The sequence below is a fragment of the Lytechinus pictus genome, chromosome 2, assembly GCF_037042905.1.
Source record: "Lytechinus pictus isolate F3 Inbred chromosome 2, Lp3.0, whole genome shotgun sequence".
Taxonomy (NCBI): Eukaryota; Metazoa; Echinodermata; class Echinoidea; order Temnopleuroida; family Toxopneustidae; genus Lytechinus; species Lytechinus pictus.
Window position 1 is genome coordinate 22,288,552 of NC_087246.1, and position 17,918 is coordinate 22,306,469.

A 17,918-nucleotide genomic window follows, 5' to 3' on the forward strand; every position below is an offset into this window, starting at 1 on the left:
TACACTTGCTTTTTATGATTGATTGTACATTAATTTTGTTGTCAATATAATCAATCGTAAAGATATTCTCCTTCGTTGATTGCTAAGTGCTAACCATCGTGTTACCATGATTACGGGCCCCAGGTGATAAGTTTAATTACCAATATAGCGATCCTAGACCGACGATAACTGAATGAACCAACGATCCTACTTCATTTCTCCATTTATGCCGCTTCGATACGACCACGTGACGCATTGGTGGGGGCGACAACCTGAGCAGGGCGTTTAGAAGGAAAAATCCCAGCGCCGAACTTGTGGAAATTGCTAAAACCGTAGCAGACGACAGCATGATGATGTCACGATATTTAGCACTTCGTCGTGAAAGAATGATGACGTCGTAATAGAGACTCACTCAGGATGACGTCAAAGGCTCATCTCCCAATATCTTGAGAAACACAATGTTTAAATAAATTAGTCAAATATGACTGGAGGAAAGGTTCAAGGTACAACTATTATTTGGGTCATTCTACATGTAGTCACAATGACCAAGTATATGATTCATGGTAAGAACACATTCAGAAATATTTTGCCCACAGCTCGCGCTTTTTTTAATGCAAGACTATGAAAATCAAATGGTTCATATTTGTAGTGTGGGCATAAAAGTACGTGGATTAATTATGAGAGAGACGATCATTAACGCATCGAATTTTTGAATATATTTTGATTTCTTATTTCATAATAAAGGAGCTCTCATTTCAATATACTGAGTCATATTGCTATTGCCAGGATGTTTTGATAGGGGGCGGGGGCAAAGTTCATGTAGATATATTATCATACGACATCACTGCTTTAATACCTCTCAGATCTTTACTTTTCTTTCCCATTCTCCCCTTCAGTTTTTTCTTCCCCGTCTTTTTTCTCACTACCTTATCGTATGGGGCGCCGCCTTTGTTGAAAGGATTTTCCACATTGCTTACTCATGAGAAGTTCAAGTAGAAAGGCTTCCAGCATATTTACTGTGATCAAAGTACTTTCTGCATGTCACGTGCCCCGGAATCTCGTATCCTCCTTGAGGAATGGTCTACAAAGGCCCTACTCATTATAGTTTTAAAATGAACTCTCTCTCTCTCTCTCTGGAAGTACCACTCATAAATGTAGAATCCCGGAGCACATCGGAGAAACATTTCACTCATAAGTGATAATTTCGTATTATAAAGGAGAGTCTAGGCCTATCATAGTTTCATTAATAAGGTCAAGTGCCGAATACAAACAGCCCAGCTACATGTAGAACGCGACTTACCCGACTTACCTTGGCTTTGGACGAACGTATAGAACCGTGATCATATAACAACTGGGGAACAGCAGATACTGCAGCAATGAACTTGAGGCGATCTCGAGCAGAAATATCATAACTTTTCAAAATTTAAAGCCTCTTATAATCATGATTATCACGATCCATCTCTGTCCAAGTTCCCTAGTGTGCTGTATATGCCCTGGGCATCCTGAAAGTCTTTTACTGCACATCCTAGCCCCGTCTTAGCTCACTCGACCAATCAATAAACCTTTTCATGCATGCAAAACTATGTCTCTTTTTATTTTCTCCCCGATCTCTGCAAAATAAACCACAGGTCATACAATGAATGTCGATACTCTTTTATTGTCCTCGGTCAATATGAAAGTACTTTTGTAAAATTATAGTTCCATGACTAAACGCTTTCATTTAAGCCCGGGGGGGGGGGCACTTCCATTGACGAGTGGATACCATGCATGACCATGGGGTTTCGAAAAGCATGACGATGGGATACCATGCGCGACCAACAAAAAAAACCACGTAAATAGGATGTCTTTTTCAAGATAGGGCACGTTACGTACGTAACGTAATAAGGGTATCAAAAACACTAAAATAATGAAAAAAGGGTATCCATTTTCGACCTGTTTAGGGTCAAATTTGCGAGGGTATAAAAAACTAAGACTAAAATGTTTTATAACGGATGTACTTTTTGCCCCAAGAGTCAACACTATACGTGTTTAGAGTACAATTTGCGCGAGGTGTGGGGAGGTGGGGCTGTACTAATGACAGGTAAAGGTAAAACCGACGACGTCGCGACGCGTCGCGACGTCGTCCGTGCATGGCATAACAATTAAAATATCGCTGTACTTGTTAAGGGGATCAATTCGGGAATACTTGCCAAGAGTATCGTTTTGTATGCATGGTAGGGTTTCACACGCTGGAAAATACGTGTTTAGGGTGCTTTTCGAGACCCCATGGTCGCGCATGGTATCCCCTCGTCAATGGAAGTGGCCCCCGGGACCCTAAGTCGACTCTTTTTTTTTCTTTCATGAGAATGGTCGCCTTTACCAGCACCCCCTCATCGACTTTGATTGTATATACGTTATTATGGGTTATTATATATGCTTCTCTCTTTTCATGTTATTTCAACTATTGAGTCTGTACCTTTGCTCTGTAAGACTAACTTATCCAGGGCTTTTCAAACGAGCACAACGTCAATCCATTATCGATCATGTAGTTTTCATCCCTTTACATGCATGCCATAAATCTGAAAAAGAGTGAAAGAGTGATACGTGTAGAGTGAATTGGTACTTGGTGCAGTTTTCGGCTGCACAGATATTTATGCTGAAGATTATGTAGTAGCATGCTGACTTGCAGAGGCGGGAAGAGGGGAAAGTATACGACCAGGGAAGTACACGAAACGGAGAAGTAAGTTGTAATTGTAGTACCTCTCATTCAATATAGAGCTGCATGAGGTGGATCTCCCTTGTTCCTTTTAATCGCCCCTCCCCACCGATTTGTAAGTGAAGGTTTCCCATAATAGACCTCCCGTTCTTTCACGTTTCAATGTTATTGTTGGCTTATATACCCGTGTTTAATTCGTATTTCGCATATCTACTAATTTTTTCCGTCGCTTAATATCGCAGACATAATAGACATAATAGCCTGGCTTCAGACGTGAAATCCTATAGTCCGCGGAGTAAAATTCTGTTATGCCAAAGGGCCAAATTCTAAAGATCTTATATGCACGACCCAGACGTAGGCTGTTTTGGTCAGAGGAACTCCAGTCGGAGCATACGTGGCAGTGCCCGTCTTGACAGAGTATTACTCCGACCTTCCTCCGACCAACTTTCTCATATATACGGGCCCCGTTGCATAAAAGTTCCATTATGGTAACTTAACTTTGCCATCCAATGGTAACTTGCAAGGATTGGAATCCCTAATTGTTTACGATTGACTGTTTATCATGCAGCGTTTATGGGTATACCACTGGATGGCACAGTTACCATAAGAGTAACTTTCATGCAACGGGGTCCTGGTTTCATTATTTTAGCCTATATGAGCATGTGGTCAACACAAGGGGGGGGGGGGGCGGTACTCAAATTATTTTTTGATGGGGGCCGTGTGCCTTCCCGGGGTGGTCCATATCGCGCAACGCAACGTCACTGCGTTATGCTTGAACTAGGACCTCCCACTCCATGCTTGAACCTACCATGCCTTCTGATTCAAAGCACAAGTGACCTATGGGTTAATAATAGTCTAACACTACAGACCCATGAACTATACTGTAGGCCTACTAAATCATATACCGTGCGCGTATCAAAAAAAAGTTTACACTTAGAAATAATCCTATAAGATATTTTTGATATATTTGTAATATCCTGAAGCTTTTTTCCACATTCATACAATGGTACAGATCTCTTACTTTAAGCGAATGACGATATACCGGTATCCTGTCAATTTTTTTCGCTTGAGTAATGATTTGCGCAGAACTTGAAAATATATGCCTAGATCTATATGGAAAAAAAAAGTAAACGCTTATCATGAAGAGTAGGCCTACATGGACTTTGGCTAAGAAGATTGATTTGAAAATATCTTTTACCTTTTTAACTTCTTTCCTTGCCTCAGCTCAAAACACTGTGCCCCCTCTCCCGACGGCACACCGAGCCATCATGATGATATTTGATTTGTAATATACGGAACAGTGATTCACATGAAATGGCTTAGGCATGATTTTTCCTTGTGTTAATCAGTCATGCTTGGGAAAAGTGTGGAGAAAAGGTATTCAATGAAGTATGAAATGTACACACACTTTGAATGATAACAAATTTGTCACGGTGAAAAAATGCTAAAGATGTCTGAAATAAACTTGTTTACGTTCAGTATATCTTCAGATCCAGCTGACACACAAACAAGGTAAAGGTTTTGTGCTTATTTATACCTAGGGTTAAACTGTTAATTTGGGTGCAAAGTTGTTACAAAATGTTAAAATGTATCTGTTTTATTTCAAGTGGCTGAAAATGCTAAAGAAAAATATGAGAGATGTACCGCAACGGTCAGTTTGTTTTCGCCTTTTTTCCAAACCGATTTCTGCGAGCTTTACAAAAATGGTCAGTGCTCACTCGAGTGTAACATTCTGTCAAAATATTTACTTTCATTTGATAGATGAGACCCAAACCCCAGACATTGTGTGAAAAAAATATCCCCACGTTGTATCGTTTCCAATTCCCAGGACTTTTCAATGTGTAAACTTTTTGTTGATGAGCACTGTATAATACATTACAAATTTTTATTTTAATGCAAAATTTCGTATCCCCAGTTACACTTTAATTATTGTTCTTGCAATTTTTGCCAACTTTCACAAAACAGTAATATGTTACCTGCGTTCTGGTTGAAATGCAAACAATGGAGCAGATACATTGCAGGGAGCAGAAGTAACATTCTTACTATTTCTGTTGTGTGTATATATTAGATATTTGTAAATATCAAATAACTAGTTTATTTCATTGGTGAAATTTCAGTGTCATGTTTCTTTTATTTCACCTTTAATTTTTATCATTTTTTTGCATCACCACTCTCGGTGCTTCTTAAACAAGCCTAGGAAGCTGAATGCTATTTTTATTGTGTTATGACAGTTGATGATCATCGTCATTGGTTCATCTCTCTCTCTCTCTATGGTCGTTTTGACCCCTCTATTTTTTTCTCTCTCACACACACAATCAGAGTCACACATACTTTTCCATCTCCCCCTCTCCCCCTCTTTCCCCTAAATTACACTTTCTTTCTTTCTTTCCTTCCTTCCTTCCTTCCTTCCTTCCTTCCTTCCTTCCTTCCTTCCTTCCTTCCTTCCTTCCTTCCTTCCTTCCTTCCTTCCTTCCTTCCTTCCTTTTTTTCTTTCTTTCTTTCCTTCCTTCCTTCCTTCCTTTCTTTCTTCTCCCTTTCTTCTTTCTTTCTTTCTTCATTTCTTTCTTTCTTCCTTTCTTCTTTCTTTCTTCCTTCCTTCTGGTTTTCTTTCTTTCTTCTGGTTTTCATTCTTTCTTTCTTTCTTCCTTCTGGTTTTCTTTCCTTCCTTCCTTCCTTCTTCCTTTCTTCTTTCTTTCTTCCTTTCTTCTTTCTTTCTTTCTTCCCTCTGGTTTTATTTCTTTCTTTTTTCTTCCTTCTGGTTTTCTTTCTTTCTTTCGTCCGTCTGTAAAGTGTACAACATAACACTTTCGACTTTAATCAACTTCTCCCTTTAACAGGCAAGCGACTCAGTGATGTGCATATTTTCACAAGTTCTATAAGGGTTCATCTGGATCGTCAACAAGTAAAGTGAATTGCCCCATCTTGCACAGAACAACACAAGTCACCAAGCCGTAGATGACAGAGGTCTTCGAAAGACTCCCTCGAAGTGATAGTTCTTGTGGACGAAGTTTGGAAGCTTCTCGGTGTGCATGCTCTATGATGACGGGTGTTGCCCGCGTTGCCATGGTAACCACATCGTTAGTGATGATGGTGGTGGTGATTTTCATCATCAACAATAAATATACATCAGCGAAAGAACGTGATACACGACGTGAATTCCTCTCATCCAATCAGTACAGGTAAATAAACAAAAATACATTTCTGAAGTTGTAGCAATATTACCTTTAAAAAAATTAATATCGGCTTTGCCCTTTGAAATATAAATATGGAGGATCCGTGGCCGAGTGGTATAAGGCACCTAGCTATACATAGAAAGTCCGGGGTTCGATCCCCGGCCGCGGCAACTATGCCCGTGAGCAAGGCATTTAATCTACAATGCTCTTTTATCCTGCTTTCAAATAAATGGAAATGCTATATGCATTATTGGTTAAAAAAAATTAAAATATCGAATTGATTCTGATTTATCATTTGGAAAAAACAGAATTTATGTATACTTATTACTGATGTGCATGCACTGTATATGCTTTTCAATGCTTTTGATAGGAGATCTGAAATAAAGATTGACTTGAATTGAAAAAAAAATATTCAATCGAAATAAAAATGACGTTACCTTTATGGCATTTTGCCCCTGTCACAATTCTCTGTCGCCGCCCCCCCCCCCCTTTCCACCTGTGATTCACATTAATAAACAATGCCACCAACCTATCTTATAGATATGACTTCATTTTAGAGTGAAATTTTCCCCATTTCGTTCTAATCAAATTGGGCTCAGATCACTATCGGACTTACAGTATGCAGGTGAAGGAAGATCGTATGCCAGGCTGAGTATCAACACATCAACTGTGGTAGCAACAGTTGACGAGCGTTTCGTATCGGTGGGGGCAACGATGGGTAGCTTCAATCGTTCACTTGGTCAACACTTTAAGTAAGTCAGGGATTGGTATCAATGTACCGGTTTAAGACTGGAATAAGATCTATTTCAAATGTTATTTTTGTAATAAAATTTCACATAAAAATCATCCATCAATGAGGGCTTATATTATACTTGAGGTTATAACCATGATAACTATGTATAATCTCGAGAAGCTAGAGAAGCGAACCTGATATTATAGTGGTGTGGTAGTGGTGATGTTTATGGAGAGGGGGTGGGGCTCTGGACCCCAAAAAGTTCCACAAGCAAGGAAAAAGAGTGAGAAAAAGAAAGAAAAGTGAAGGGAAGATTAAAAAATATAACTTTATTGAAAGATATAATTTTAAAACAATTATTGTGTCAAAATTTATCAGAAATGGATACTATTTCAAAAAGCGTAACCGTCACTCGCTCTTGTGTGTTTAGAAACTTTGCCATTATAGGCCACCGGGTGTCCCTAAGTTTTATCATTACGCCTTCTGTTCAATATATTGGCTTGTTTGATAAAATTTACGTAATTATATACACTGTACATTTTGCTTCAAAAGGTGTTGAAGCGTACGGAGAAGAACATGTATTCCAGTCACTAAAAACACTAAGAGTCAGCCCATCAGCTCATTCTATATATGAATTGAAAACGCCATTATCAATTTGAATGTATCCGTCATATTTGAGAAATCTCAAGTGATTTTTTATCAAATCTTTAAAGGTTTTCCTTGATATCATTTGCAGTTCAACTCGTTTTTGGACAGCGGCACGCGGACTTGCTCCTGCTATTTATCGCATGGGCGGGGCTGAGGCAGATTTTACTTACTTTGATGCTCATAACACAAGGGATGAATGTCTTCAGAATGGAAAGTTAAAAGAAAACAGAAAATTGAATAACTATGGAAAGTTGACCTTCCATAATATGACACTTTGTGGTAAGTGTTATTGCTAGGGATATAGCCTATGATATTATATTTAGAAGCTATAACTACCAATATAGAAACAATGGCATTACGAAATCATAACATTTGGAGGGAGGGGGGTGTCCTTAGCTTAAGGTCCATATAGGTTCATGTGCTGGAACGTTAGTCTTAAGATGTGTAAGCAAATGAGGTAATCTAACTACTGTAGAAAGAAAAAATAAATAGAAATGGGGCACATTTAAGTGACTATTACATTAATCATTATTTCGAACTAGAAACAACCGTGGATGGTTCTTGAAAATACGATGGACGAACCATACCAACGAAAAATGGTTCTATATTTGTGTCTAAGATAGTTCACGTCAAAATTTTGAAGAAAAAAATGGACATGTACCAAAACGGTAAAAAGAGGGGGCTATTGAATTCTACCAAAACTAATGGTAATTGTTACTGCTCAAAATGCATATATTGAGGAATCATTTCTTTTCCACGTCGGTTTAGAGATTCAATATTTTTTTACTGTCTAGAAAATAAGCTAGATGATTTTTATTGTAAATGAAAAATAAGCATATTGCTCATTATATGCATTTAGAGCAGTATCATTTTGACAGATTTCTTTTCTTTTATTCTTTATGTGCTGAAATCGAATATTTTCATTCACTCTCTTTCTGTAGCTCACACTTGGGACAATATCAACGAGTTTGCTCGATCTGTCGGATGGCAGGTTTTATTTTGTCTTAATGCTCTCACTCGGAACAAGACATCTTGGGACCCTACCAATGCCCTTGAAATGATCAAGTACACCCAGAACAGAGGTTATCAAGTCTTATGGGGCCTCGGAAATGGTATGTATGGCAGTTTTAAAGAATTCATTTCATGTTTATTGCAAAAAAAAACATGATTGGTACTCACAGACTGAATTATACAGGTTTACACAATGTCGGTAAAATACGATATAAGAAGAATTGCAAATTCTTAAGATTCACAATAATTGGATTAAAATTACATAAATTATGTGCAGTCAGACATAGAGGTAAATGTGTTAAAAAGATAAATAGCACAGTATTGAATTTCTAGGTTGTCATTAGATGGCATGTAATATTTTACTATTTCGCTTTGACATGTTTGAGGCTGTATGATATCGGATTATCTTTGGCAGATATGGGAATAGTAGTATTCATGATAATAGGTTTTAATAACTGGGACATTTTAAAAGATACTCAGACAAGTATTATTATATTTGAAGAAGAAGACAGATCGTCACTGATTAAACCACCCTGGTTTTTTTCCTTCAGAACCCAACGGATATTTGAGAAAAGCCAATGTTGTAGTGAATGGAACTCAGATGGCCGATGCATTTCATACACTCAGGAAGGAGGTTCGTCGACTATCCGGTCAGTCGGATATCTTCTTAGTCGGCCCCGATACATCGGCACCAATAAAGAAAGAAAATGAGCTCACAAGTACTAAATTTTACCTCGAAGAGTAAGTTGTTTTGGGTTTTTTTTAAATATATATTTCATTGTTTATTCTTCTCTCTCCTCGTCATTTTTGGTCTCTTTGTCACAAAAATGTTCATTTTTTTCTCACGATGTGCATGGCCAAATGACTATTCTTCGTGATAATACTAAAACCCGGGACTAAAAATCTAATATCTTAAATGTAAATAGGCTCTACAGACCATTTTTGTCTCGCCTACATAGCAGAGCGATATAGACACCGCTTTTCCGACGGCTGCGGCGGCGGCGTCGTCAACATTGAAATCTTAACCAAGGTTAAGTTTGAAATGTCATCATAACTTAAATAGTATATAGACCTAGTTCATAAAACTTGGACATAAGAGTAATCAAGTATTATAAATATCTTACCTAAATTTCAGGTCACATGACCAAGGTCAAAGGTGATTTAGGGTCAATGAACTTAGACCATGTTGGGGGAATCAATATCGAAATCTTAACCAAGGTTAAGTTTTTGAAATGTCGTCATAACTTAGATAGTAAATGGACCTAGTTAATGAAACTTGGATATAAGGGTAATCAAATATTACTAAACATCCTGCCTGACTTTCAGGCCACATGACTAAGGTCAGAGGTCACTCAGGGTCAATATACTTTGGCCATATTGGGTTTTTTGTGGAATTGTCATCATAACTTTAATTTTATGGATCTAGTTCATGAAACTTGGACATAAGAGCAAACATGTATCTCTGAATATCATGTGCGCGTTTCAGGTCACATGACCAAGGTCGAAGGTCATTTAAGGTAAATGGGCTTCGGCCGTGTTATCGGGTATTTGTTGAATTGGCATCATAACTTAGAAAGTTTATGGATCTAGTTCATGAAACATAGACATAAGGGTAATCAAGTATGAATGATTGTTTTGCACACGTTTTAGAAATTATACAACTCAGTTAAAACAAAAAAATACAAAAGAAATAAAATGATCATAACGAATTTTTTAAAAGTATATTTTTACCAGTCCATTAAATAGCTTTTTTAAAAACGGCTTGGGTATTTGATTAAGGTAATTACACCGAACCTTTGATTTTATGGATAAATCAGCGTAATTATTTTATCCGTTATAACAATTTTTCGTAGGAATTGTCTTCACAGTCATCGGTTACAAACTACCGAAATATGTGATGGTTGGAAGTACATGTACCTCATGTCGATCATTAACTATTGATGGCCTTTTTTGTTTAATAGTTTCCTAAAAGAAGTCGGAAATGCAACCAACGTGACCTCGTTCCATTACTACTACACCAGCGGTAGAACTGCCAACTTCCAAAACGTGACAGATCCGAAAGTTGCCGACAAGCTAATACCCAATATCGAGAGCGTTCGGGGGTCGGTTGCAAAATACGGTTCTGCATATAATTCAAGGGTATGGATATCCGAATCTGGTCTTACTTTCGGCGGAGCCCCATCAGGGCTGAGTGCAAGATATGTCCTCGGAATGATGTGAGTTTTATTTCTCGCTGATTTGTCTGACTTGCTTTTGATAATTCAATTTATACTTTTATTCTATTATTCTTTTTAATGCTTTCTCCTTTCTTTTGTTTTACTATGTGGTTTTCTATTACCGGAATACAGGGGCAGCGATGCAGGACGTGGGGGGGGGGGGGATCACCAGTATCATTTTAAAATAGTGATAAAGATATATATAAAAGACGAAAGATGAAAGAAAGTGGAAAGAATTTAACACACCATCGAATGCGCGAAGCGCGTTTAGTTTGAGGTAATGCGTACGAACAGTAGATGGGGGTATTTCTCTTCCTTGAAATGCACTGCAGTTGTGCCCTTTCATATAGCCTTAGAGCACAATACCTTTCCGATTAGATTAATCAATAATTATTCAGTACAACCGTTTTTATGATAAAGGAATTTTATTGAAAGAAGTGTAATAATGTAACTCTACTTTGTACATTCACATTCCTAAAAATAAATTCCAATATTTTTGCTAATTTTATGCGTCGATTTTTACTATTTCGGATAATTTTCGTGCCAGCTCAAACTAATTATCTTCCTTCTCTCTCTTCTGTACGATACTCTTTTTAACATTCTGTTTAACACTATTTTCTCCATGCTTATTCTCTTGCTCTAGTCTATCATGTCTATTTCTATATTGACCTCTCTCGCCACCTTCTCTTATGTTTCCCTTTCTTTCCTCCTCCCTCTATCTTTCCTTGTTTTTTCTATCTTCCTTTATCCCTTCTCTTTTCGTCCTTTGCCCTATATATGCTCTTAAACGCCCCTCTCCTCCGTCTCTGTCTTCCCTACCTTCCCCTCTATCCTTCTTTCTATCCCTCTCCCTCTCTTATCACCACCTGAAAATTCATTTATTTGATTTGATTTTATTATTTTATTTCTGCTTTCACATCAGTATCAAAATTTCAAAATATACAATATAAAAGGTAATATATAACAAAATATTAATAATAATAGTCTCAATATAAGCAGTGAAAACAAATATCAACAAGATGTATTATACATTTTGCAAAATGAAAGTTTGAATGAATGCAGGAGACCGCCATCGCGAGCGGTTAGTCATGATGATGATGGCGGCCTCGTAAAAAGGTAAATTATATGTAAATTTATTTCTTCATCGATCAAGTGGGTGCAATGCGGGCGCAGATGCAGTAGAGAGCAGTTGAGCTATTAACTTGAAGAGGGGGTGCATAAGATTTTATGACGTTCTTTTAATAGTAGCTTTTAGAGAGTATATTGCTGAACATGAATTTACATTTTTTAATTGCTATATAGGATGCTTGATAAACTTGGAGTATCAGCCCGTTATGGTATTGAGCTCATCGTCCAGCAGGGCTTAATAGGGAAAACAGGAGGACTATTTGATGCTGCATACAAACCACGTCTGGTGAGATCAATTGGTCTAGGGTCGTCGTTTAACTATGGATAGCCAATACTTTCAACATAAAATAGCTGCAAAAAAGCCTGCAATAGAGGTCCAATTTGTCACAACATTTGGTGCTCATATATTTATTCATAACCGTCTGGGATCACGATTTTCTTCACCATCAAAGCATTGGGAAAGAAAACATTAGAATAAAAATAAATTAATTTTGACATTTTCGGCTTATCATAATTTTAGCACAGAGGCAGACCATGGCCTTGGTAAGCCTTGGATCCAACTACTTTTATTAGGATTGTGGTTTATGAATATATATCATTATTAAGAGCTTAAAAAAAGAAAATTAACAAAACAAAAATGACAGTGGCAGAGTTGAGTAATAACAAGGGGAAAGATAATCTGGTTCAATAATTTTATTCATTGCAACCTTTATGCACGATCAACTATTTATGTAGCATATACATGTATAGACACATTTCTTGATTTGATTTCTGTTAAGTATGTGCATATAAGTGAAGTATTGTTAAGCTTTGCTTCCCCTTTCTTATTTTACAGCCATATTGGTGGTTTTTGTACCACAAGAGGCTTATGGGAACTCGGGTGTTAGACGTTTCCAAAGCCGTTTCTACAACCAACTCAGTACTGAAACACAATGATGATGACTTTTCAAATCACGTTCGGGTATACGCACATTGTACAAAGACAAGGTAAATGCTAATTTCTCACTTTAAAATTACTTATCATTTTTTGTGTGAAATTAAATGAACTTCAATCTTATTTTCACCTTGCCATTTTCACTTACCCTTTTGACTATCACTGGTTGATGGCTTGTATGTATTGTAAGTAAAGGCATGAATTAGTCAACGGAAACAGCACCTGCCGCTGTCTATTATAAAAAAAAATCATGGACAAAATACCCCGCAATATCATTAGCTCCTGCACTGCTATCATCAAAGTTTATCAATATTGTATCGTCCAAATTCTACTTTTATTTTTCATAAATCACCCTTCTCTTTAATAGCACCTTATATCACCCAGGCTCTGTGACATTAATGATCATAAACATGATACCAATCTTCGAGGTTCATGTTCATCTTGAGGCACCCCTCCAAAATACAACCAGTCACGAGTACCTCTTCACGCCGCTGGGGGCGCAAAGCATTCTTTCACCGTAAGTACTTTTAAAGTGATTGTCCTTTATCGTAATATATTTCCTTTGAAAATAAAGATGCATCATCCAAATCCGAATCATTGGATATCTATTTGTGGTAAACTGAACTAATACAGGTGTAGTACAGAGGTGTATGGGGTAGATAATAAACGAATTGTTACCCCCACATTGTGACAGGGCATTTCTTCACCTTAGTTCTCAAAAAGGGTTTTTTTTTTAAGGAAGAGAAAAGAAGATACAAAAAACACCGAACACATTAGGTAAACATTTTGATATATCTTTCATTATAAAATATTCACAAAAAATAAATTATTGAACAAAAAAAAAAATGTTTTCGATATTTACAAACTTATAGATCTTTTTTTCCTTGTATAATATATTTTTTGGCCAAAAAAATTGACATCTTTAATTGATGAAATGTCGAAATGCAGGTCTAGAAAACAAAATATGGAAAAATATAATGAACAATGTAGACTTCCTTTTTTTTCATTTCTCTTTGTTTCCAACAAAGTTGGTATTATGACCCCAGCTGTTTGTCTTGTATGATACATTTCTCTAGACTAAATTTGTTTATATCATTTTTTTTATAAGACATGGTAAGCTGAACGGTCGACGACTCAAAATGGACAGTGACTACACGCTACCCGACTATGCGCCCCGGGAGAGGCCTCCAGGTAGCACCATCGTGCTACCCCAACAATCATTCGGCTTTTATGTTCTTCCAAATGCCCAAGCTTCTGTTTGCCTATGATATTCACTTAGAATATTTGACACCATTGGCCATCACATACAACTGACAAAGCTTAATTCGTGTGGTGTCAGAGGTCTTGCCTTATAAAAATGTTTTAAAAGATTATCAGTTTCAAAGAGGTCAATGGTGTCATATCCTCGATACAGCATCTTAACTGTGGTGTCCAACAAGGATCTGTGTTTGGGTCCTCTCTTGTTCCTTATATAATGATATTATCAAATCTTCTACTCGTCTCATGTTTTACCCGTTTGCCGATGCGTGTGCACTTTTGAGTAACAGAAACATAAAAAACACTTAACTACATGGTTAAAAACCAATTGTAGCAAAAATGAATTACATTATATTTAGATCAAGGAACAAGAGAGTGCCCCATGACTTTTACATATCATATTATAACCGATTGTCTTGTCTTTTCCAAATTGAAGAATACAATATTCTTGGATTTACTTTTAATGAGATCATGGATTGGACATTTGCAAATCTTTATTTAAATATGTTGGTGTCAGTCTTAATATGTAAATTGAAGTTCATATTACATTTCAATATTTTATTAATTCTTTATAATAGCCTTATATCTGGGCACATCCGAATTACTGTTACTACATTTGGGGGTAATACTTAAAAATCTCAACCTCACAATTATATTTCAACAGAAAAAAAAATCGACCCGACTAAATACAAAGTCCCATAATCATGCAAAGTTCAAGTATAAACCCCTCTTAAATATTTTTGACTTTGCTTGAAGTAATCACTTTCAATACTTGAATTTTATTCATTTAATTTTTTTTCACTGAAATAGTGTTGTATGTTTACTCTCAATTCAAACATTCATTCACATGCTACTCGACAATAATTTCCATCTTACTAAATTGAAACTTTCTTCCTCTGTAAATTCGCCAGCTTTTATCGGTATAAGGCAAGTAAGAAAAGTGGAATCAGCTCCCAACTTCTCTCAAAAGTTGCACAACTTTATCCCGTTTTAAAAGACTTTGTAGGAATTATATTACTGATATTGTACAACATTGCCACGCTATGCATGTGTGTGAATGTGTCAGGGTGTGTGTGTGGGTATGAAATGGTGTGTGCTTGCGTGTGCTTACAGATGAAATTTACAGTTTATTGTTGTTTGAAGCTAATTTTGTTATTATTGTCTTCTAGGATATTCCTTACAAGCAGTTTGCTTTTTTATGATCCAAGACATTTTTTTTCTGATTACAATCATGTAGCCCATGATTTTTGTATTTATATTCTATATGCTTGAAAATATTGAAATATTTCAAAAGATTAGTAAAATTTTTATGAAAAAAATTTGTATTTTCCAAAATTTTTGTTTCTTATTGATTTTTAAATTTTATATATATTTAATTGTTTATTGAATTATTCATGAAAGTCATGACTTTTTCTTAATTCTATATTTGAACATAATGTCAGATGTCTTATCGAGTATATTTGCGAAAATATGTAAATCCATCCAAACAATAGTAAATGATTCTTTGTAACGATTTGATAGTATATTGTTTCATATTTTCTGTTACGATATTTCATTTATTTTTATTTGTATATAACTTCTTTCTATAGGATGATATGATATTGGAGAAACGCCCTCAGAAATTTCTGTATATTTTGTCATACATTTTTCATTCAGATCCGATTCAGATTCTTTTCGGTTTATTGCAAAGAAAGAAAAAAAACTTCCTCGTTAAAACAGTCGGGAGACTGATGTAAACAAAGGTTACAAAATAATTATAAATTTATTTCGACTGATAAAGTATTGAATAATGTCGAAGATGCTACAATAACTCCTATAACACGAAAGTAGTTGGGACAAAAAGGGCTACGTTAATATTTCATGGCGATTTACTGTAAGAGATGTCCCTTGTGGAATGTAATCTGTAATATTATTCCTGATAATTACTTATTTCGTTGAAACATTCATGTTTTATGATAAAATACTACTTATTTGTTTAAATTACTGTCACACAGAATTCATGGTCTAACTATTAATTGTGCCCATTGTGTGGGCGCGTCGTGGTATAGTGGTTCTGACTCTCGCCTTTCAATCAGAGGGTCGTGGGTTCGAATCCTAGCCATGACGTGTTTTCCTTCAGCAAGAAATTTATCCACACTGTGCTGCAATCGACCCAGGTTAGGTAAATAGGTACCGGCAGGAAGTAATTCCTCAAAAAGCTGTGCGCACCAGAATCGGTAGAATAGCTTAGCCGGGGTAATATAGGAGCGCCTTGAGCACATAGCAAGTTGGATACGTGCGCTATACAAATCCTATATTAAGTTCCGAACTTAGTTTGCCCCCTCAGCAGCAAATTATCTTGAAACATATATAATTACGGAGAACAAAGGATAATGAAATGCATAGCTAATCTTTCCTTCAAAACATTTATTCCTTTCATGGTGAACGTTAATATACAATTATTGCTTTATTGTTTGTATCTTTATGGAGCATAATGTCACGTGGGAAGTGACTTTTTTTTAATTATTTACTTACTGCTGCTTGACACCAAAAAAGAATACGTGAAACTGATAAATACAGTTATTCAAAAGATTTAATCATATCTCTTCAATCTTTCTGATGTTCTCTTTTGATGGTTTTACAATAATTTGTACATGAAAATGTACATGGATAAAACAAAATACAACTTAACTTAACGGTAATCGTTGACTCTAGCCCCCATCGTCTCATCTGGCCTGACATGCCCCACTCGGCCCTGGTGGTCGGTCCAGTTCCTGGCCTCCGCAGCTAGCGATGTCTCTTCCACTCGGCCTCGGCCTCCGCAGACTGTGTTGCCCCTTTGATGAGTAACCCCCAGATCAGAGATGTGGCTTCAACGAATTAGTGGACGAGATCGAGCCCCCAATGATGACATGAGTTTTGACGAAAACATGTCGGTGGAGAACCGGTGGCAGCTGGGGTCGTTATCTCGTCACCGACGTAGTCCCTTCAGTTATAACTTAGACTGCCTATACGAACGTCTGTAGTCTATTCTAGCTTAGGTGGTTCTCCCCGAATTACTTAAATTAACCTCCTAATATACCCTACCGTTACTAGGACTAACTGTAAAACTTCTATAACGTAATTCAAAGAATTTCAATAGCAGATGAGTGCATAAAACACATTCTTAATAACAAAAGACTTCCTGTGCATCTATACATCTAAATTCTTCAATGCTAAAGCACAGTATTAACTATTTATGACACATGTATGAAGATGCTTAGCTAGTACGAACTATTTCTAACACTTTGAACAAAAATATGGCATCCACCTGATCTTGTACTCTAGGGGGGGGGGGTATCAAACGTTTCCAACGCTTGCTTTTGAAACATTCAAAACATATGTACATATACAATTGTCTATAGGCCCACCATAAGCTGGACCAAGTAAATATTTTAAACACATGTCTGAACTCAACTGAAATACTCTATAATTAAATTTCTTTCCTGACAATATCCCCCACCTTAAGATGAAATTAAGGGAACCTGAATTACATCCGTTAAAGAAATTTACTTTCAAAGCATTGACTAAGCTTTCATAACACTATTTCCAAAAACACAAGTAATATCGATTTCTATACCAGCATAACATATATGCCAAAACTAAAAGCTTTTTAGTTTTCAGTTTAAAATATCAATTTAAATTCTGCAAAGCGCATTAAAATTTACAATCCTTTCTTACTTTGCTTTGTCAAATAACTGTTTAAATTCAGTAATCTTTCCGAACACAACTTCTTTTAAAACAAAGTGCAGTGTTTGTTACCACTTTCATAGCATTGTATATTTCAATAAATGAAAGTACTTCATAATCCTTAAAACATTGCTTTATGTATGTAAAATCAGTATTCTTCTCAAAATCAGCATGTTTTTTTTTAAAACAATTAAGTAAATTAAAATTATTGCAATGCCATTCAATTTTCAAAAATTCATATTTTTGTGTACATAAATTGCTTCAAAATGGTTACAAAGTTTCAACCGTTTCATGTTTAACATATTTAAATTCAATGTTATGTTCTTGCTTGATTTTTTTTTTTTTAATAATCGATTAAAGAAACAAATTTTATATTTCAAACACAGTTACTGATTTGCAATATTTTCATTAAACGAATTTGAATAGCACTTGCACG

The 17,918-nt window shown here is 36.2% G+C and overlaps 2 protein-coding genes across 5 annotated transcripts in view; one reads left to right on the forward strand and one right to left on the reverse strand.

Annotated features, from left to right (window-relative positions):
- LOC129282995 (TLC domain-containing protein fld-1-like) overlaps positions 1 to 3,976 on the reverse strand; it is an 18,259-nt gene extending 14,283 nt beyond the window's left edge. The window contains exons 1-4 of one of the 3 annotated variants that reach the window (XM_064113271.1): positions 3,873 to 3,976; positions 2,435 to 2,537; positions 1,289 to 1,589; positions 141 to 424 (exon numbers count right to left, since the gene is read on the reverse strand). In XM_064113271.1, coding sequence (XP_063969341.1) covers positions 141 to 328 — 188 coding nt within the window. In that variant the 5' untranslated portion in view covers positions 329 to 424; positions 1,289 to 1,589; positions 2,435 to 2,537; positions 3,873 to 3,976. Of the gene's footprint in view, positions 1 to 140; positions 425 to 1,288; positions 1,590 to 2,434; positions 2,538 to 3,872 lie in introns of those variants that run through there. The other 2 variants (XM_064113279.1, XM_064113291.1) reach the window with 2 other exon arrangements.
- LOC129254557 (heparanase-like) lies at positions 2,461 to 16,355 on the forward strand. Of its 2 annotated transcripts, none has more exons than XM_064113261.1 (11): positions 2,461 to 2,698; positions 5,546 to 5,853; positions 6,447 to 6,599; positions 7,317 to 7,507; positions 8,170 to 8,340; positions 8,791 to 8,980; positions 10,201 to 10,455; positions 11,758 to 11,869; positions 12,419 to 12,570; positions 12,885 to 13,034; positions 13,626 to 16,355. In XM_064113261.1, the coding sequence occupies exons 2-11, from the start codon at positions 5,630 to 5,632 to the stop codon at positions 13,783 to 13,785; spliced, it is 1,758 nt and encodes a 585-aa protein (XP_063969331.1). In that variant the 5' UTR covers positions 2,461 to 2,698; positions 5,546 to 5,629; the 3' UTR covers positions 13,786 to 16,355. The 2 variants fall into 2 exon arrangements, with proteins under 2 accessions (XP_063969331.1, XP_054749011.2); XM_054893036.2 differs by having other exon boundaries at positions 2,507 to 2,698; positions 5,512 to 5,853.
- The last annotated feature ends 1,563 nt before the right edge of the window (positions 16,356 to 17,918 follow it).